This window comes from Hirundo rustica, chromosome 3 (assembly GCF_015227805.2).
Source record: "Hirundo rustica isolate bHirRus1 chromosome 3, bHirRus1.pri.v3, whole genome shotgun sequence".
Taxonomy (NCBI): domain Eukaryota; kingdom Metazoa; phylum Chordata; class Aves; order Passeriformes; family Hirundinidae; genus Hirundo; species Hirundo rustica.
The window spans coordinates 50,793,686-50,816,644 of NC_053452.1; the positions used below are offsets into that span (position 1 = coordinate 50,793,686).

General features: G+C 39.1%; 1 protein-coding gene across 4 annotated transcripts in view; it reads left to right on the forward strand.

Moving 5' to 3' along the window:
- Nucleotides 1-22,959, forward strand: part of PDE7B (phosphodiesterase 7B) — a 170,908-nt gene that overhangs the window by 125,100 nt on the left and 22,849 nt on the right. For all 4 annotated transcript variants that reach the window (XM_040057708.2, XM_040057709.2, XM_040057710.2 and 1 more), the window contains 3 exons: nt 7,258-7,341; nt 20,264-20,415; nt 21,675-21,738. In XM_040057708.2, the coding sequence (XP_039913642.1) occupies nt 7,258-7,341; nt 20,264-20,415; nt 21,675-21,738 (300 nt within the window). The remainder of the gene's footprint in view (nt 1-7,257; nt 7,342-20,263; nt 20,416-21,674; nt 21,739-22,959) is intronic.

Genomic DNA, 22,959 nt, shown 5'->3' on the forward strand with positions numbered 1-22,959 from the left:
CTCTCTGCTTCAGAGTGTTCCAGGACTTCTGTTACTGCACCAACCCTTCTGAGTGCTTCCATTTGGGATCTCAGCAATGTGCCTCTCAAGATACCATCAGTCGTATGCAAGTCGTTCTCCCAGGCTTTCATTTTCCTCTCTTACTAGTGACTTCAGCCCCTCTAGAAAGTAGATGGCTTGCTCTTTACAATACAGTGCAAGGAAAATATTTACCAAAGTCAAGATGGTTGTCTAAACCATGCCTTTCAAGTATGGAGGTGGTGATAGTTGGCTTCTGTCTTCTACACTTAACATGCTGTATTTGTACAGGTCTCCATTCTCTCTTGTTGCATTCTTTCTTTCAAAACCTGTCTCCTGGTTTTAGTTCAATAACTCCCTATACTTTACTACTAGATAACAACACTTGTCTGTCTTTTTATCTGCATGTGAAAGCCACTGGCTGAATTTTGCAAAATTTTTTCTGGCAAGCTCCTTCCTATATCTGACTCTCTCATGCCTTCAAAAGGAAAAGTTCCTAATTAAACAGGCTGTGCAAATTGCTCATTCTTATGTCCCTCTCTGTCTTCATGTCCTGTGGTTTAGCACTTTATGTAAACTTCTATATAAACTTCTGTATTTTATCTAGAAAATACTGAAAGTTAAGTAGATATCATGCAGTAGAATCAAAGAGATAAGTTACTGTGTTTTATCCAGAACAATACTCCAATGGCTGTGGCATAACAAGTGCTGTTTTTTGTTTAACTGAGCTGTGAGATAACATTACACTGAACAAGTGTGCACAGTACATGCAAGTTTTGAGGGTGTGACTGCGTTTGTGTGAACTAAAGATATGTATGTATCTGTTCTGTTTGTTACCAAATAGTCACAGGGTTAATCACGGTGAAAGGTGCACTCAAAGGTAAGGGGTTTGGTGTGGTCTGAGTTTTCTGAATACAGTCCTCACAGGTGAGGTCTTGGATTCTTCCCCCCTCCATGCTCTGCTTATAATCATGATACCTAATTTAGGAAAAGAGGGTCTTAGACTCCACCTGCATCAAAGTCAGAAACCTAGATCTTTGAAAATCTCTTTAAGCATTAGTCACTGGGTGGAGGCACCTACTTCTCTCCACTCATTTAGACCTATGAGTGAGTGAAATACGTTTGACCTTAAGGCAATAATTCATAGCCCATTATCAAACTCAAAAACAAGTGAAAGAATTGCCAGTGCAATATAATACATTGACATTTTGGAAACTTACCTATGTTAGCTCATGCAACAGGGAGTCTGTCCTATCAACTCTGGCCACTTTTTTTCAGTCAGATGTTGGTGTTGCAGGCTCCACATTTGCTCATGCAAGAGCAAACAGATCTGTGAAGAGGGAAATGTGGGTGCTGCTTCAATATATGAGTTTCTGATGACTGCTGTTCTCTGGTTCTCAATGGCAGTTTTCTCATCCTCTTGATTTTCACTCGTCTGCAAGAACTTTTTCCAAAGTCTGCATGTTGGAAGAGCTTTGCCTCAAGATGCCTCAGTTCAGTCTTTTCAGCAGTCACTGGTGTCATATGATACAGTTAAAGAGAGGATTTCTAGAGTGTCTGTAAAATACTCGTTTAACTTGTTCATTTGTCAGACTGGACAATGGCTGTATGCCTGTGGATCCTAGGATCTTCCTCTATAGCTGGGTAAGACATACCAGAAGAATTCCAGCACTGAGAAGGGTGAGTGGTGATAGTACTGTTTGGGAGGTTAAGATACAACTGCAGTGTGGATTTTGGTCAGTAAAGGAGGACAGAAATTAGAGCTGGAAGGTACAGTAAAGAAGTCCCAGTAGTTCTTGCTGAACATAAGAACCACCATTCACTTCACTTCAAAATACTAAGGAAACAGAGGATGCGTGAAATGTCTCATCTACAGCTGGAAGAGGAATTTTTAATAGCTGAATTTCAAGTAACTGACTGGTAATAAATAAATAAAAATAATTTGTTCACAGGGTAGGACCACTACAAGGGAAATTATTTATTTTCTATGTAAAAAAACATTTAAAAAACTGAATTGCAGTTTCTACATCATCACTTTATCCTCTTTTTGCAAAAAAGGAGTACCAGCAATTACTTCCTTTGCACAGCATTTTGAAACAAAACTGCAGAATACACTGTATGAAATCAATATTTAGGAGCTCATTAGGACTACTAGCAGAAATAGTAGAACCATGCATCATACAGCACAGAAAAGCTTATATTTTGGAATGTTTACATGCTTAAAAATTCTGTGCTTGCAAATGAATGAAGTGAGCTGGCTGCTTCAGTTTCTCCTGCCGCAAAGGGGAGTTGTCCTGAGTCTGTAACCCTTAAATCAGTCTCTCTATGTCTGTTCAGAGGAAACGGTTTTGTTCAGAAGATCTGATGCACATGAGAAATCTTTATAAAATGCCTTCTACAAACACAAATTTACAGTAACACTTATAGCACTAATACAGCAGAATGAAAATAATCCAAACCAGCGTGAATCACCACAAAGAAGCATTAAGTCTCTTTAAATAGAAGTATAATTCCAGTAATTCTGATACTCACTTTTAACATAACTTCTCATTTTTGTTTGCTTCTTTTACGGAGCAACACCTTTCTCTTTTAGAGAGCTTTCCACTAAAACCAGATTGATGCTTAAAACATCAACAAGTCCTCTTCCTTCAGGTCAGAAATACCAAGGCTTTTCTGAAATAGTGAGGAGCCATGGGCTCCACAGAATCCACAAGAGTCCTTATTACTGCTGCTTGGTTTTCTGTGAGAAGTTGTCAGCCACTGCTGTATGTGAACAGTCAACTTAAGAAATACTGGAATGAGGATTGTAAGAAAGCTTGACTGGAATAAATACTTGTAACCTCTTGTGAATTTGCTGTGGTATTCCAGATTTACTACATGGGGCTGTGTACTAAATAGAATCAATAATTTGGTGGTTCATCCTAACGTCTGCTGGATGAAGCTACTCTGTTGTTTTGTCACAGCTATGCACCTATTTTCTTTCCTAATTTGTTGTGCTTGCTCAGTGAAATTGAATCGTACGCTGTTTCAGGCAAGGCTTGGAGAAGTTGTTTTCCTCAGTGCAGATGGCGCTTTCCTCCAGATGTGAAAGGCAATTAAGAGCTGCCTCATTTTTTTCTTAACCCTTCTGAGCCATCTTGACATGCCCTTGATGCAATGGCTGCAGTAGTGCCGTGGCTCTTGCCCTATAGCTGATTTTCTGTCATGCATGTCAGTCACAGCTCTGGCTCCCTATATAGGTTGTTTTGGTTTATTTGGTTTGTGCTCTTGTCTGTTTTAACAAGGACAAAGTAAATTCCAAGAGCACAGCAGCCCCTGGGAGATGTCCCTGCTGGAAGCTCGTGTGGAAGCTTGGCACCAGTGAGGGTGCAGCCGCTGGTGTTTGCAGCTGCAGATGTTCCAGCCTTGCATCTTCAGCCCGAAAGCAGTCAAGGAGAATCTGTACCCTGACCATTTCCCTTCACCCTTCTTGTTTCATTTGGGAACACAATGAGCTGTCAAAATTTCCTGCCTTGTTACCACAGAATTCCTTCCTTTCGCTCTAAAAAGGGTTATTTATCTAAAACTGCTAATTGCATAAATTGTTGGAACGACTGCTTAGCTTGATTTTTAAGGTGGAGACAAAGAGCTGTAAAGGTCTGACTGGTGAAAGTCAGCCTTGAAGTCATCTGCCAAAGCAAAAAATAACATTGAGTGTCTTGCCATGAGTGGCCCTTGCCTCTTGGAAATTAAAATCCGTGTCATAAGCTGTATATCTGGTGCAATCCCTGTTCTTAGTCTCTCTGTTGAGTGTCCTTAGATGCAATTAAAATAATAGGGAAGTATATAAATATTTTCCAAATACATGAGCCAAGAAAAAATGGAGGAAGGGAGGTGTGGTCGTTTTAGCCCACCACCACTTCCTAACTAATCTTTCTCTAATGATGTAGGGAGAGACTAGGTGGCACCTGGTGAAGTATTTTGAAATAACAGATTTATGAGGTAGAGCTGCTTGATAACATCTTTGACTCATCAGAAACTTGCCTTCCCTCAGGATAAAGTTAATAATCATGTAACAATATAAAGATTTTAGTGGCTTTTCCTAAGTCAGCAAGGATGTAGATTGATTCTGCATACAGATTTCCTATAGTGCTAAAGACAGGCCAAAATTATATTGTCTGTAAAAAAACTAAAATTACACTGATAGCCAATTGGAATCATCACTAATTTGTCTTTACTTCAGTTCCTGGGCTTTGCTAGTCTAGTAAAACTCATTCACATTTCTTACTAATTGCATCAATAGCTCCATTGCTTTCCCTCTCGTTGCTGAAATTGCTTTGAATGGTGTACATAAGCATCTCATTTGGCTAGTCTCTAGTTCTGTATGAGACAGCAGTACCGTGGGAGGAAGCTGGGCTAACAGGAACATCCGGGTATCTGGGCTGCAGAGCAGTTGGGACAGAAAAGGTGGCAGCAGCAGTGAACTTAATATAAAAAGCTGCAGCTGTTAATACCTGGTGTCTCCCAGCATTGTGTTGTCCTCAAGTGTCTGTAGTGCTTGAATTTTCTAAATATCGTGGAGATCATGGAGTAATTGTTCCCAAGCGAAGGTTTCCTTTCAGTGCACTGTGTTACCTTCTTATTTTTAGTCTTCAGTTCTTGTACTCATCTCTTGCCTTCTCTTGCATATTTAACAAGGTCCATACGGTTGAATTGCACTACAGTATTGCTTTCTTTTCCTTTTGTCTAGCAGTTAGCTGTTTTATTTGAGACAGTTAAGTATCTTGTATGGTCTACTTTTGGTAAGTCCACCTTGTGTTTTCTTCCGTGTTACAGTTGTCTACCTACCTTTACTGTTCTCTTCCTCAAAATTGGAGGTCATGCTATTGAGATCAGAGTTAAGCAATCTTTTTGATACATGACAGTATATGATTTTCTTTAGTACTTCCTTTGATTTGATAGATGTATTATTTCATGCCTAGAAAGAATAGCAGTCTTGCTGCTTTTATAGTGTCATATGCTACGGGTGTTTTTTTCAGATTTTTGGAGTCTAAATTTCTTTTTTTTTTTTTTTTTTTTTTTTTTTTTTTTTTTTAATGTCTGTGCTGAAATAGTCACAAGTGACATGTTTGTCAGAGTGTAAAGCAGAGGATTACTTGCAGATTCCTGTTAATTCATTGGTGCCTGCAGAAAAACAAAAGCGTCAGTCAAGGCATGCTCTGAATTCTCACCCGTTCTTAATTTGCTGATGCCTGTATTAGTAGCAGGCTCAAGCCTGCCTGATTTTTTTGAGTTTATATAATGTGTACCATATGCTTGCCATTCTTACTGCTTCTGCGCACGTGAGCCAATCTGATGGGGTTACCTGTGGCAGAGAGCAATGCTTTTAAGTCTGGGTGCTGCTTCATGGGCTCTGGCTTGTGGGTGCTGATGAGTCTTGCGTCGGTGTTTTACAAACTTTCCAGCTCTTTGCTCCACCCTTCTGCTCTTCAGCACAAGGATGGCAGGGGGATGGGTTCGTGAACCTTCATTGCCACAATTGCGTTGCATGTAATTTTAAACTGCTGATGAAGGTGGACCCACGGCATTACCGTACCTTTGAAGTGGAACAGCTGAAGAGCAGGTAGAGGTTTGCACCTCCTGCCCCTGCTGTCAGGAGGGGTAAGTGGGGTCAACAACAGCTTGAGTTGTTTTGGACTGGTTCCTTAGAGTGGTTGGCAAGCAAGGGCTGAGAACAGGGAACACAGCTTCTGTCTCTGGGAACAAAAAAGCAAAGTGAAAGTAAGGGTGAGATAACCTAGATTTATATTTATAATCAAAAGCGACTATGTTTGAAATATTCTTAATTTGCATGCACTCTCTTGTGTCTTTCGTATCTCTAAGGACCCCTACAGGGCACGGAAGTTTTTCTCCACCTCAAATATTCAACTTAATAGTTCTACTTGGCTTTCTTCCCTTAAACATAACTGTAAGCACATTTTAAGTGAACATTAGATAGAAAAAATTAATAGCATTTAACTAGGTCCTTCTTTTATGCTACTCGATGTTTTCTTGTTTTTAAACACAAGCAGTAGAAGCTGGCACTAGCAGCCAAATTCTTAAATTATTGTTGTTTAGATTAGTCAGATGCTATATTTGTATCCCAGAGGAAATACAGTTCAGACTAACTAAAAATTCATGCTTTATTGCAAACTTTGAGAGGACTACCGTGTGAGCCGTGTAAGGGTGTGCAGTGGGTATGCTTTCAACACTGTGGTCTGTTTCTGTAGAAGAGAAATTAGTATGGTGAAGAACTAGAATACTCTAACTAGAATGTCAAAGTCTTCAAACTTCATCTTATTTAAGAATTTTTAGTATTTTAGTCTTGCTGTAAAGAAATAATTACATTGCACTACAAAATACTTAAAATTTTGGAAACATAAAAAAGAACATCTGCTTTCCCACTACTTCCTGTCTGTTTGGATCGAGGTTTTGTAACTTACTCATCCTGAGGAGCATCTTTCTCCTTAAATTAGTTTTGCCTATTTCATCAATATTACATGGTAAGTCAAGAACTAGTCAGTGAATTGCACAGCAGTTCTGTTCTTAGTACTGTGTTGACACATCACATCTTTAAATATACATATTAACGCTCCAGAGTAATGCTTATCTGGGAACATCAGGTTTTCACTTATATGAAGCAGCTGCAGTGTTTGAGGAGAAGGCTTGCATTATCCACAGTGCTCAAAGAGCAGAAAGTAAAACGAACACAAACAAACAAACCACCCACCCAAGTGCAAAAATATCTTCATACGTTTTTGGGGGGATTTTTTCATCAACTAATGATTTTGGGACCACTCCCACAACTTTGGAAGTCAGTTGGATTGTGGGCCTGGTCCAGGATTGGGACCTTTGTATGTGAAGCCATGACAGTCAGAATCCTACCTGTTCTTGCTTGAGGAAGAAAAAGCAGATGCCTGCACTTTTTGTGAATCAGTGAGAGTCTGCTTGCTGGGCAGGAAGTTGTTCAATAGGATAATGTTGTGGTTTAATCCCAGCCAGCAATGAAGGGGTTTTTGTGTCTTTGTTCTGATAAGAGGATCAGCTGTACCGCTTTACCCAATTACCCAGGGATGTCATGGGAGATGATTTTTTGGACCTTAGTTTTCCCACTGGAGGGGTGTAATGTTGTCACTTTGTATTAAAAAATAGATCTAGATCAAAACAGCAGAGAAAGGCAGCTGCCCCTTCTGATCTCTCTGGGGATTTTGTGTTTTGCAGGAGATGCACGGGTGAGAGGTCAGACAGGGGTTGTCTCCGAGCGCCGCGGCTCCTACCCATTTATAGACTTCCGTCTTCTTAACAGTAAGTGTAACCTCTCTTTCAGGTCTGTATTTAAATAAAAATAAATTAAAAGCTCTATTGAAAGTATATGAACCAAACTGTCTCAGCTCGTACATATCTCAGCTGTCTTCACACAGTCAGCATTAATTCCATTCTTTCCACTCAGTGTCTGGCTGTGAAATATTTTGATTGTGTGAATAGTCCACAATGCTCAGTTTGCCAAATGTAAATACAGTAGGGCCATGGGATGTGCTTGGGAAGAAGTGGGGGCAGTTCAGAATTAAAAAGATAAACCTCTGTGTCCTTCAGCCTCTTAGACAACAGTTGGAATAGATTTATGTGAAGCTGTTATCCGGTCATATAGAATTGGCACAGAAGGGGAGCGTGTGACAGCACTGACCAGTGGTTTACAATAACATTAATTTTTCCAACAATTAGAACCCAATCCAAAGCCCTGTGGAGTCTTCTCATTGACGTCAATGGATTTTGGGTCAGGCCAGCAGTGAACATCTGTTAAAAATAATCTTAACCTCGTTTTGATGGAAGTTACTTTGCCACTGTTGTAAATAAAGGAGAGATTGCTGTGCAATCAAAAAAGAATAAAAAAAGTGATCCTGATGGGTTTTTTTTCACCTGATGGACTCTCTGTACTGATGCCAACCCCTTAGTGAGTGTGTAAAAAATAAAAGGAACAGTGACCACTTATTTTTGGGCCTTGTAGCACTGAGCTTGGATGCTGTGTTAACTTCGGTGTTCAGACACGGGCAGATCTCCATGTGTCCTTGTGTACTTGCACAAGCAACCTTTGAAAAAACTGTTACTCGCTGTCCTCATCAAAACAGGGTGGAACTCCAACAGTTGCAGTGCTGACACTTGTGCTTTAGCAATTGTGCTTTTCATCAAAGAGCAATTGTCAAACCAAAGTTTGAATTCTGCTTTTTGTACCTCCTTGTCTAAGTGCCTGGGAAAGGGGAAGGGAGGAGGAAGTGGGGAGGGAAGGGAGTGGGGAGGAAGCAAAGCAGGAAGGCTGGCTGGGAGTCAGGAGTAAAGAGGAGCTGGGGAGGAGAGGATTTGGGAACTGATGGGCTGCATTCACCCATGCAGGCAGAGTTACTGCCACCCAGCAATGTGCTGCTATCAGTCTTGCTGATTAAAGGTATTTTCTGGGTTGTAAGTCCATCAAAGAGCTTGCTATGGATGAGGTAGAAGGACGTAAGGGGTAAGATGGGTCCATCAGTTTTCCCAGGACAAAGGGAATAACTTAGTGGTTGAGCAGAGTTTTGAGAACAATTTAGTTCTGACTTGCCAATGAAAAGCATGAAGAAAAATCAGGTGTAGGCTAGCTGGAACTAGTGCTGGTCATGCATGCCCTTATAAAGACTGAGAGAAAATAAAGCACTTTTCATTCATGAAATAGAAGTGGATATATATTCATATTGAAAGGTGACTAAATTAATTATTTCCTTTTTATTTTTGAATACATACATGTTATATGAAATTCCATTATTGTATTCTTCCTTCTCCATGGGTAAAGAAACTGAAAACTTTTCTGTTTTCCTTCATGGAGAAGAAAGAACACAAGAATGGTTTCAGGGTTTTTTTTCTGGCGATAGGGCTTTCACTTTTAGCCCCTGTAGATGAGTTCTGCCATCCTCCAGATCCTGCCAGTTTCTGGTGCTGTCTGTGGGCTGTGTAGGGAGACATCCATGGTGAGGGATGCTCTGATGAATACTCAGACTTTGATCGTGCTGGGAGCAGGGCACTCCACATAACACCTCTAAATGTAACTGCTGAACCTAAAAAGTGGTGCCTCCTTGTGTGTGCACCTCTGGTCCAACAGGGTGGGGCACCTGGGGTTCTGTGCTCCCCTGCTCTGTAACAGAGACCTCCAGCTTACTCTTTTTACCGCTTTTCCATAATCTGAAATACGTCAGTATGGCTGATCATGATCTCTGTGAGGGAAAGCAGTGATCTTGACTTTGGATTTCAAGTTTTTATATATTTACCATTTTCTCTCTAAGAAGTAGTGTTGCCTTAATTTGCAAAATGAAGTGAGATTTGTAGATACTTGACTACTGATTGTCGTAGCTGCCAAGTGCACTGGGCCTGGCTCGCTTGGTGACCTACGAGTAAATGAAGATGCTCAGCATCAGAGCATGCGGATGTGTTTTGCCAGGAAATAAACAGGCTTCTGTAATATTTATTCATTTACATCTGTCTGTTAAATCCATTTCTGCTGTGCAGAAGTAGCAAAACATATAAGCATGTAAGCAGCGAAAAACATGGTGCTGCACATCCTATCAAAAAGAAATATATATAAATACATAATATATATAAATATATATAATATATATACTGCCCACTTTCTTGAAAAGTACCCAACTAACACTTGCAGTAAAATTTTGTCACCATGTTGCATTTCTTTGGGGGCGATAACTGGCAGGCAGCAACTGTATACTGAAAGATGTTAGATTGAGGGAGAGAAGAGGCAGAGGAAATTTTATAGTAAATATCCTCAGAGGTCATAAACAAATGCAGCATAAACATTACTCCAGCTTCGCACTAACAAACTGAGCTTAAATAGCGGTTGTTCCATCTCACTTCTGAAATACTGTTCCAAATAACTGTACCAGCCTTGTTTTAAAGTAAGGGAAAACACTGAAGCACTGAAGCTTGTTCTTGAACAGAGTTGACATGCATTATGTAAATTCACATGTAAAAAAAAAACCAAACACACACACACACCCCCCCCCCCAAAACAGGGCATTGATATTTAATGTCAGACTAAAGGATATTTACATGTAACATTTTTTTAGTGTACTTGCAGATTCAGTCAAATAATTGGATTTTTCCCTACTTTGTCTGTTAAGGGTTAACACAGACTAGACCATATCTTTTGTTTTTTCTGGAGTCCTCCAGTAAAGTCGCCGTGTAACTTAAGACACTATGAAGTCTTTTTGGATGGGAAAACTTCCTGCACTCTGAAAATGGGATCTTCTGTAGCCCTAACCAAAGCCAACTGGATTAATGTTGGCTTCTTACAGTTTGAGTCTGTGGTGCCATCTACACATTCCTTCCGTGACTCTCTGCATTATATAGAAAGTTAGTGTTCCTTCACCTTGTCTTTGCCAGGCTGTCAGGACCATGAGGATCTTTCAGAATCCTGTCTCGGGGAGATACAGGGCTTTAGTGTCTTCCTGTCTTTTCTCTGCCTAGTTTCCTTTCCTTTCCTAGGCATAGTTGCAGTGGTGGGTCTGGGGACTCTTAAGATAACTCTGGAATAACAAACAAGCGTAAAATAGCCCTGTGTCGCTGAGAGCTCCTTGGGTTTCTGTTTTCTGAGGAGCAGTTTGCCCCTGCTTCTAGGGTTAGTCCCACAACTTGTGTAGCCCCAGATTCTGTTCTGTGTTGATGGCAGGGAGTTAGAAGTTTGAGGGGAAGCCGTGCAGCCGCTCTTCCCCTGCGGGGAAGTTGCGGCAGCTGCTGCTTGTTGTCAGCCTGGTGCGGGGACCTACTGGAGGCAAGTCCACCAGCCCTCCTTCTGTCCTGATAGGGCAGCCAAACCACCTGCTCCCAATGGCCCCTGACATACCCCAAGAAAAATAAACCCCTCATGACAGACTTGAGGCTCCACGCTCACTAGGGGTCTTAATGAACCAATATCAGACTTTACAAACTCCTGAAATAAGAGATACAAATTTTTCGCAGTCCTGTAGGTTTATAGGAAAATAGGGTGAGAGTTTTCTCTTCAATTAATACCGAACAAAACCTCACAAATTTCTGGAAATTTTGACTCTGAACTGGGTGTCTCAAGCTTGAAACTGAACCTGGTGCAGGTTGAAATTGATGTTGGCAGCTCATTAACACTTCTGAATTTCAGTGAGTTAAATGAACCTTACTGTGTTCACAAGACAGAAAAAGAGTTAAACTGAATATTTGCAGGGTAATAACTTAGAATTTGAAACACTTCTGCAGTAAAAATTAATCCAATTTTCCTTTTAGCAGAGTATAGTTTGGATTTGAGGAATAAAGGAGCATAGCTATGGTAAGCAGTAATTTAGTTCTCTGATTCACAAAGTTGCTCAGTGAGTCATTGAAACAGATCCCACCAGTGACTAATATGCATTGATTTAAGTGGATTTCATGATCTCATTACGAATTTTTTTGGTGACTGTGACGGTACACTTCTTCACTGCCTTCGCTCAAAGTTTGAGGGAATTCCTTGAGATAAATCTGGACTTGAAAGTAAACATGCAGCAGTAAGCAAGAAGACCTCACCCTGTTGCAATTATGCTAAATACTTTGTTTTTCTGCCAGGTTCAATCAAGTAGAGTAACAAAATAACATAGTTTACAGCTGAGATAAGTAACTTGTTGTTTACAAGTATGCTTGTCAAGCAAGTCAGGAGACAAGGAGGTTCTCAAAGACTTAAATTCTCCAGTTCCCATCTTGTTTATGCTAAGCTTTTATCTGGATTAAATTTTGGCTTGCAAATGACAAAATTATTAGCCTTTAATTGACTATATTTAATTAATTTCTTCAGTATTCACTTCAGTATTTATCTGTGTGACCTGCAAATTGGACTCTGGGTACCCAAATGGTGTTACCCAGAGCGATACCTGTTTTCTCACACCTTGCACAACAGGAGCACAGAGTGGGATCTGAGAATATGTAAAATGTCAAAACATGTCTGTAGACATTCCAAAGGTATGTCTCTCTATTACTTAGGATCTTGAAGTTGTCATGCTGGCAGAAGTTGAGTCCAGAAGAATCCCACCTGCTTTAAGCTTAGCTTGGCAAATTAATTTATTACAGGTTATGTACTTTTAACTCCAGATGGGGATGAAAGGCACTATTAGGTAACATTCAGTCTCTGTCCTTGATTTGCTGTCTGATCTGAGTCAAGCAAAATATTCTAGTTTTCAGTTTGTTTGCAAATAAAGTGAATTCATCGCATATTTTGCAGGCATGTGATGAATTAGGTATTGGAGGAATGAAACGTGTTGTCAGGGTTAATAAGGGAAGATATGAAGTCATGAAAATGTCTCCATCTCAAAGAACTGAATTCTGTGGACATTTGAATCTGTGGTTTCTGCCTGTCTACAGAAGGGTCTATTGCAAAATTTACATTCATTTTTAGGTTTGAATTTTGAACACTTCAGGGCTTTCAGGTAGGGCCCATCTCCAGGGAAAATAAAACGTAACCACAGCCACCAGCCCAAAACTGAACCATCAAGTAACCCGAACCCAATTGAGTGAGGTTAAAAAGAGTTTGGTTAAGTGCCTTGTTTTGTTGCCTTTGGCTAGAAAAAGCAGTGGGAGTGAGAGATGCTTTTTTAGATATTTCTGACCTAGGTTAAATTAGGACACTAAAAGTCTTGTGAGGAAGTTTCAAGGGCTGATTGGATTACTCAGATCCCAGCCCAGCCTGTGGAGATGAGTCCAAAGTTCCAGATGGTTTTTAAATTAGATAGGGAGAGATCTTATGAGGTCTGCATTATTTCTATGTAATACCTCCCCTAGTTCCTCGTGAATAAGCCCATCCAAAAGATACTCATCAACATCCCTAAGAAACATAGGCTTCATAATCTGGTTAGCTTGTTTGAATGGGACAAGCATTTTCAGAACTGGTTAGCCTGTGGCCTTGCTATCAGTTACCTATTCAAGGAATAGAAATTTGAATCCTTAATATTTCAGCATGGAGATTGTTCCCTTTTCTAGTAACTCCTCACTATATTTAAAAATTCTTCCTGTCATTGGAAGTCAATCTGGTTCACCCTTTTCATCAAATAACAACAAGGGTTGGTGTTTTTTGGGGGAGGCAGGGGGGAGTTTGCATTTTTTGTATTTTTCTAAGTAGTGTTATATGCAAAATTTAATTACAGAGTTTGTTTGAGAAGTATAATCTACTTCCTGCCATTCATGCTCATTATTTAGCTTTATTGCCATATCTACACAAAAATGAAAGCCAGAATGTAAAACTGATGCACATGCCCTCATATGCTAACAAAATGCATCATTTTGGGTTATGGATGCTTCAGGAGGACTCAAGACAAACAAAAGCTAGCAAAGCAAACAAAAATCCTGCAGGTGCTTCATACACAAAGTCTTAGCGAACACTGACCTGATTACACACATTTATTTTTTTAGTACAGACTTGGGATTCAGTTAACTGGAGGTGTCCCTTTAAAAGTTGCCAAATGATGTGTGACCCTTTCTGCCACCCCACCTTCTTTTCCTTGATTAAAACAGGGAAAGGATGTACTGAAGATAACACTGAGGATACTTTCCAAATGACCAGAGGAAAAGAAAGAATGAGGAGAAGGGATCATTAAAATGATAAATGAAAGTTGGGTTTGCTGTTATTACAGGTTATGTTTGTTTTTTCTCAAGGGGAGTGAAGGAGGAGGGGATGCACTGTTTCCTGTTGGAGAAACTGTAATCAGCTATGGAACATTTGCAGTTTTAGGAAGAAAAGGTCCTGGCTGCTGTACAGAGATTGAAGTGGCAAAGCAAAGGTTCACAATTAAATGATAATGAGACTGTGACAAAACAGAAAATAGCATGCTATTTCCTAAGAAATTGGAGGAGGCTTAATAAAAAGATGCCAAAATGTTTGTTTGCATAGAGATGAATGATAGTCCAAATAAAGGCTTCAAATTGTGATAAGAAACACATCTAAATTCATTTTAAATTTGGATTTAATTTATTCCTCTTCCTATTATGGCTGATATTCTGTTACTTAAGTGGTCTTTGAAACCCTGATGTCTCCAGAACTTGTTGTAATAGGATTATTCAGTATATAAGTGGGATTATCAGCATAATTCTTAAATTCTGTATTCTCTTTCAAACAGTATCAAAAAGAATGTCTTTTGGGATGGGGAGGAAACGGCATGACTAGCATTCTTCAAGATGCCAACAATTGGGCAGGAACTCAATGAGCTGGAAACTCAGCTGTTACAAGTCACCATCACTTCAAGTGATGTTTAAAGAAGAGGAAACTCCAAAGCCAGGTCACCTAGAAAGCTCAGAACCTCTCCCACCAGCCAGAGAAGGACAAGTACCTCCTCTGTAAACAAGGCTTTGCATTGGTTTTGTGCACTTGTGCACGTGGCTGGAGAACAAAATTTTTATTCAAAAGCGGAAATTTTAAAGTTCTTTTGCTATACTTCTAATTTTGTGCTTTTCTCTGATGTGTTCAGGGTCCCTCTCTCTTTCTCACAGCTTCTGCGTATTTGAAAAAAAGTCTAACCCCCTAAAGAGAAATAATGTAATATTGCAACCTATATGAACAACGGCAGCTAACAGAGAGCACTTGATCTCTAAAAACAAATTTTATCAGAAGTCAAGGAACAAAGAATATTTTAGACACTAGAGGAGCAAATAAAACCGAAGTGTTTATAACACAACTTTTTGGATTCCATATAGTCTGAGGAAGTCTCATGAGGATTTCTGCATTTACAAGATCTCAGTATGATACAGCGCACGGTCTTTGTCTCAGTCTTCTTAGTTGCAGTGACCAGTGTATATTCAGATGATAAAAATGACACAATCTTCTTATTTTTGAATCAATCTTGTTCATTAGTTTCTTACACAGATGATTGAGATGTAGAACTGGGGTATTTATTCATCTGAGCTCCTTGGTCCTTCTGCACTAGACTGAAAGCTTTTAAGTGACAGTCCCTCCACATGGGCTTCTGGTGGTTTGTGCATTTGCTCAGACCTCTCCTCAAAGCTTCAGTGTTCTCTTTCTGAAGGCTATTTGGACTACAAGGTGAAACGTATCCAGAAGGCCTAGACAGTGCAGAGAGGAGAGGTTTTCTGTTCTAGTTGACAGGTGCTTTCTCCAAAATTCAAATTTAAAATACTGAGTTTGTAATTAATTTTTAGATCACCTGTGTTAGTTCAACTACCCGTACTAATGCTGCTGTTGTCTTTTGGACACTGTGATAAATCTGTAATGTCAGAAGATACTAGGAAAGCACAGCGGTTTTTTCTATCATCAGTGCTATGCACTCTCCTGTGTAAGAAAAATTCAGCAACCAAGCATGCAATGCATATGCCAAACCAGACTAGAGTAAAGGTGATCTAAATGCATGGCATAGTTTTACATGCAAAAAAAAAAGGAGAAATGCCAGTTATTCCTCCTAAGTCAATTACAAACCTCTCAGGGTCACAAAGAGAAGTTTTATAACCAGCTGTCGAGCCAGGAACCAGTGCAGAAAATTGTAGGACCAGAGACAAATCGTTTCCCAAAGTCCTCACTGTTTGCAGATGACTGTCCAGACCTTAAATTGCAGGGCTCACCCTCTCACCTTATCTTCCAGGTATCCCAGCACTTTCCCACCAATCCTGCCTGGCTCTTCAGACATACAGTGGCTGTGTATGAAACGCCTTTGCATCCTTGGAAGAGGGGAAAGGGTATTATAAATTGTATGAGTCAAAGGCAGCTGCTCGAGGATCTTATTTATTCTGCATCCTTTAGGAAAGAAGAGGGAAAAAAAAAAACGTTTCCCTTTTCTGAATCAGTTCATTTTTGAAAATTAATAAACCCTTTTTTTTTCCGCTCATGCTGCTGGGTGACCTGTTTTTATTGTACACTGAGGTGCAATAAAATAACAAAAGGCAGTACTGTGAAGAAAAACTCAGAGGTTTTATTTGAATGCATAACAAAGTTTGTTTACTTTGAAAGAACAGTAACAATGTAATGAATGTCTGGTGCAGAGTTAAGTACATCCTTGTCCAAATTTGATTTATGTGATCATTTCTGGATGTTAACTCAACCATTGTTAGCATAACCTCCATCATTTTTATATTCATGCTGCCTGTGGGCACATGCTAGCACAGCAGTGTGAAAGAAATATGAAATAAAACTGGTAGCAGTTCCCAGTGCAGGAAAACTTTTCCTGAAATAACAGAGGTCGGTGTGTAGTGAGCCATAGATCAATTTAAGGCGAGAAGATCAGTGTAACTGGAGGAGCTGTGTTGGGAGAAAGAAGGCAGCCATTGATTTCTGCAGCTTATTAACCTCTTGAGGGCCATGTGTAGTAATGCAGACATCAACCATGGTCTGCTGGTGTGTGTGTGCGTGATGTGGCTATCAAATTACCTGAAGAAAAATGCAGCCACTTTGGTTGCCTGCTAAAACACAGGAGATACGCTGCGAGCTCAGGCTGCCTGAGCTTTTGAAGGCAGAAGTTGAGCTTTGTGAGGAATGCTTGTACAAACACTTCTGTAAATATGTGTGTAATTCATGCAAGATGTCTGTGTAATTCATACAATAACTTCGTTCAGCGTACAAAGGAGGGTTTCTGCAACCCCTGTGCTAGGCAGTAACTGGAGCATAAGAATGGGCATCTAATAAGAGATGGAGGGGGTTTTTTTAGGTAAGCAAAACATCCAGAAGTTGCCACAATGACTAAAGTTAAACACAGTTCTCGAGGGAAGTTTTATGGATATAAACAAAAGACATTCTCGTTTGTCTTTCGTGATCATTTCAAAATTGCGCATAATTACTAAATCTTTCCCATGTGAGCTTTGCAGATCATGGTCTTCAACCAGATACTATAGCATATAAGTTTCAGTAGCCATAGTTCCACAGCTGAACTTCAAGGATATCTGCAGTAATTTTGATTCATTTACTTTGTAACTCAATTTCACTTGAAGGCACTACATGACTTAGATCACTTGTCATCATCAAAATTTTTATGTTTACAATTTAAATTGAAATTTGCAGTTCTCAGTAAAGAAGTAGTATGTTCAGCATTTTACTGCAAGTCATTCACATTAATCCTTAATTCCATCTTAAAACTGCATCTTGATTTTGTGTCAGCTGCTGGATCCCGTATGCTGGGAATGGCTCTTTGCTTCTGAGAGATTCAGAGATGCAACTGCTGAGCTGAGGGCAGAATTTGAGTGTTCACCTTTGGCTGCATTGCCTTTTGCTCTTCTGTTCTAATTAACCTTTTTCTCTCAAATTCCTATAGTTGGGTTTTTGGTTTTTTTGTTTGACGCTGATCTTGGAAGGGGAAAGAAAATGCTGGTGAGATTATACTTGTTTGGGATGCGTTGTGCTCAGAGAAGCGCAGCTTCTTAGTCCAGTTTTATGCGAGACACCATCATAATAAAGTACATTATTGTGGATGTCACAGTAATCTGAGATGGGTCATAGAAATCTGCTGATAAGTCCTGTGATTCAAAGGCAAATCAATTATTACTGAAATGACCCGAAGGATGTGTTTTTAGCATGGTATTCTTTTAAGCTGACATCCAGAGTTTGCATGTGGATAGCCTGCAGTGCTGGATTCAGGCTGTTCTGTCAAGAGCCCAGTTTTGGAAATACATTTCCTACAATTCTTCATCAGTATTATGAACTTCTTCCCTTATGAACAAAAATACAGATCAACAGATTTTTGTGTTTAATATTTTTAGTATAATATATTAGAATATAATGCTCACCTGAAGCATCAAGTCAGGTTTCAGGGCCACTGTCTGCTGATGATTAAATTTGAATTGAGACCCATGACAACCATACAGAGCAATGGGCAGCAAGTTTGATGGTTCAGTTCAAAATTACATTTCATTGTAAGAAGTTTCTTGTTTCCATCTGATGTGTTTGTGCTTTGGCAAGTATTATTTATGCAACTGAAATGATACGGTAATCCAAAGGATAAAATAACCACTTCCTCATAATCCAATGCAGAGCTGCTTGTTGGGACTCAGACCAAACCTTCACCTTCAGATCATCCACAGCAACTCTACGTGTGAGTTTTACTGACAATCTAAGAGAGTGTAGGTGGCGATTTCAGTCATCTGTCTTTAACTGAAAAAAACAGATATTAACTTAGGTAAAAACTAGTGGGAGCGACTTCTAATTTTTAATGTAAAAAAGTGAAGGTTTTTGTACTTTAAAATTTAAACTTGTTATCTGAAACTAGTGACAGTTTGTGGGCTAAGGTGGAACTAGGAAAGTTGGAAAGTCAAGAAACAGCTAACACAAGTTTAAAAAGTGAGTTTATTTTAAGATTGTTTTGTTGTCCAGGAATTAAACTGAATGCCAGCCATTTCATAGCAGCCCTGTATGAATGAAAAGAAGTAAGAAAACATGTCTACTGGTTCCTCCACGTGTCTCTGCCACTGGGTAACTGTTCGCACCTACATTAGTCACTCCTTCAACAGCCCATGAAATTGTTCCAGCTTTTAAAATGTGTGAGAAAATCAAGGCAGGTGCTGGCACATCATAAATGAAAACCTGACCTTCAGGCTTGTACAGTAGTGGTGTTGTTACTGTTTACATTCTGGAAACCACATGGCTTGTCAAGTTGCAATGCAGTTGTTTTGTGCTTTTATATTATTACAACTCAGTTAGGTCCTTGGGCTGCGCGAGGACCATGAGGATTACTGGTATTGGAAGCTATATTGATACTCAGTATATAAGAATGGCTTCTTTTGGTGTTATTACTGACTTTGTTTTGCTCAGTAGCTCTTGGATTACTTAATAAGGAAGAAATTTGCTACAGACAGTGCTTGCACATCTGCTGTTAGAGATATCAAATCCTGAACCATCCATGATCCAAAAAAACCTTAGCGACTTCTCTGAAAATCCTCTCAGAATAATACCACCCATAGAAACAGCAGACAAAATGATATTTTAATTTCACAGTAGAACAAACATTCAGTGTTTTTTCATAAAAAAAGATGGAAAAATAAAGAATAGAGAGAGTCACCTTCAGTGTGTGGATATTTTTCGTGAGCTCTTATTTAAACCTGAAATCCAGTGAATTGCTATGGAGCTTCTTATCTCAATAAATCATTACTGTTCTCTCAGAGGACTCTTTAATCTTCAGTTTCTTACAAGGTTTGTCTTACAAATAAAACTGTATCAAATCTTGCTACCTTCAACCAACTGTCCAGTTTCTGTCCTCCCTTTTTTCCAAAACTTATACCAGTCTGCAAAATGAAAACACCACAGCTGAGTGTGAGGTTCTGTTAAAAGTTCAAATGAAATTACCTAAACCATTATGAGTTTCAGAAAGCCTCCACGTTTTTCTTACTAACAATAAGGTAATTTAGGTACTCTAATTAGTGATTTAATCACTGTATAAAAACTGCCTTGGTTTTTGTGTCACATTTAGCCCTATATGAAAATCTACTAATACAGCATTAGGGAATTAGAATTATCCTGGTACTGAGTGAAAAGAAAATATTCTGTTGTGTAACCAGAAATGCCTGTATTATCTGAATATACCTGCTTTCCCCATTGCAGAGCTAAAATATTTTCTTCATTTATAATTTCCTTTAATATGTAGAAAAGACAGCAGACAATGCAATAGGATTATTAACCTGTTCTTATTTCTTTCTTTTATTTATTTTTCCAAAAGTGGGTCACACATTTGTGTTTTCAAAGTGTATTTTGAGTTCTCTTTTAGTGTCACTTTTTTGATTTTATACACAAGATCGCTTCTGGTACTGTGCAATTTTTACTATATTCCAATGACACTCCCGTGAGGTAGCCAGATAAAGTTATTTTCAGGTGTATAGTTAGGGAGCAGAGGCAGAGAGGGTAAGAGCAGCTTTCCTGTACCTAACTCTGGCTAGTCATTTATGCTCCCTCTAACACCTACAGTTAGGAGATGTATGACCTCCTTCCCCCCAGTGCCTGAGCTGGGTCGCATTAAAGGCTGTGGCAGGCAGTGTGCTGAACTCAGATCTTCCAAAACCTACAATAGTATTCTCTTTCTTGGAACATACTTCTTTTCTAAAATAAACAAATATATTATGCTGAAGTGATTTGAATACTGCTCCTTCATGTGGCTTGGCAAGAAGCATGAAATTCATGATTTTTGTATTACTGTTTTAAAATGTTTGATATTTCTCTTACGAAACTGATAATGTCATCCACCATCTCAGGTTTCATGGTTTCTGTACTGATTGCTTTTCACAGATACTACACTCTCAGGGGAAATTGGCACCAAGAAAAAAGTGAAAAGACTGTTAAGTTTCCAGAGGTATTTCCATGCATCCCGGTTACTGCGTGGAATTGTACCACAAGCCTCTCTGTACCTACTGGATGAGGACTACCTTGGGCAAGCAAGGGTAAGACAGGTGTCCAGATCTCCATTTCTTTTAATAATACTGCGGGGAGTGTCAGTTCTGTTTTAGTCTTCAGATAACCGAATTCATGGCTGATCTTTCTTAAGTGACCCACGGTACGTCCCTCCCTCCCAGCAGATTGTCCCTTCCTCACTTGTGGTTACAGCCTTGAAGGCTTAGGTCTCAAAGCGACAAAAAGTCGCTTTTTCAGCGTCAAAGTCAGCATTTTCAGATTCCAACAACTGAAATTACAATACGGATTTATTAAAGGATAACAGATTTCAGGTTAAGTTACTGACCTAAGTGCAGCCCCGACAGCATTTAGTTGATCCACTTGAAGAAAGACAGGTGTCTCTCATCTGGTATGGAACAGCTATTAGGCAATCCACAATCGCTCTCCATAATGGCAAAGGCTAGGAAATGTGGAACACTGACTGCAAACTTCATGGTGATCAAAATTTAATTATCTTATTTTGCCGCTCTTACACTTACTTTGAACGGTATTTTCTAGCAAAACTTGCACAATTGATGGTATTGGGATTATATGCCTAGGCATTTTTTTATTCTCTGCTAGAGGAGATTATATGCCAGGTTTTCGAAAGTAATTTAAGAATCCAGAACTGTTTGAATGTAGACTAGAGACGGGAATGAATGTGTATTTCATTCACACGTACATCACCATAGGTCACAGAGGTAGTCCAGCATCAGTCTCCTGACTTAACTGATGCAGCTGCAAAAACACTGCATTTGGTGGTAATGATGGATCCTTCTGCATGTCTGAGTGGGCTTAACAGTAGCACAGTGGTTATAAACAATAGTTTATAAAACCTCTTCCAGTGTACTGCTTTGTTTAGCACATTGCCACTCATATTCACCATGAGAGCTAAGACTTTAAAACACTGTATTAAAAACCTAAGAGAATTTGCACTGACAATATGGGGACATGAAGAACCATAAGGCAGTAAAGGGAATATTTTCATAATATTTTGGTTTATATTATTCCTTGTTTTGAGTTCCATTTAGAAGGCATTTTTAGTGTTATGTTCAAAACCTTCTCAATTAACTAAGTGCAAGTGATATGCAGTACAGCTTAATGAACCTGATTTCTGATATTTCAAATACAACCTCTATAGGTTTCTTGAAAAAAACTTTAAAGCTGCAGTAACCAATTCTGTGACTGGTTAATATGTAATAATAATAATAAAAATTGTTTTACACTGTGACATACCAATCATTGGCCTTTTCACATTTGTTTTTTCCAGCATATGCTGTCCAAAGTGGGAATGTGGGATTTTGACATTTTCTTGTTTGATCGCTTGACAAATGGTAAGTAAATTTTTTAAGGCTTTATTTTACTATTGTATATGACTATTCAAAAAATCTCAAATTAATTGATTGCTAAATGTTTCCAGTTTAAATTTCTGAAGAGAAATTTGCTACATTTAACCTCTAGTAAAATCACATCCTGGAGCTTTTTCAGGCTCTTCCTGAGCTATAGGGTAATGTTTAAAGTGAGCTTTTGTATTAATCTAATCTCCTACATTTGCTGTTGTCACCTTTTCAAGAAGGTGTTTCTGTTTCATTTTCCTCTGAAACTCCCAAGCTACTTTAAATATACCTGTTAGATACATTGGTCAATACATCCAGATCTCCATAATCAGTCAATTTCTATCAACACTAAAGACATTTGAGCGAAAATACCCTTGAGTCTGTTCAGAAGCAAAAATTAGGAAATGTATTAAGACAGTAAAAATCTGTTAAATGTTTTCTCTAAGTACATGCCTGTAAAGCCATCCCTCTTCCCCACAAATGTCCAGGCAATACCTCTTGATCAGGTAACTGCTGAAGAGGATCATGATCGCACCTTTCCCCTTCCTGTACTGCTCAGAGAACTGAGATCCCTCATTCCTCACCCCCAGTCTAATTAGGTTTGTTTGGGGCAGAAGATACAGAAAAAAGTTGGTTTAGAGGGTCATTCAGCTGAGTGACTGGCAGTGAAGAGTGAAAAGGATTGCAACTCGCCAGGGCAGCAAAAGCATAGTTCTTCTAAATTATCTTTCTGTGCCCCTGCTCAGTAGTCAAGACCAAGTCAGTTTCCATGTGTTCTTCATACAGATATTTATTTTCCTTCCTGAGTTATGTTAAATAAGAAAAGACTCCCTTCAAACTTTGTTTATGTGTAGTATGGGTTGGTTGGTTTGGGTTTTTTCCTAACTTCTATGGAAACAGTGCCTCTGAATTAAGCAGTGCAAACTTTTTTAATGACCGTGTTTATGTATGGCTGATCATGTAATACTAGTAAGGCTCAATTTTGCCAGTGATCCCAATATTGGATTTATGGTAACATTACAGTGGGATTTGAGACTGTAAATGCTTCAACTAATTTTTCCTGTCTGTATGATCGTTATGAGATGCAGTTGTAGCTGAGCTAGGTTTACATGGGTTAATTACATGTTTTTACAGCCATATGCAAAATTTAAAAAAAAAAATTCCAAACTCCTCATTTTTGTGATTAATTAATTAGTACAGTGTGACAAACCAAAGTGG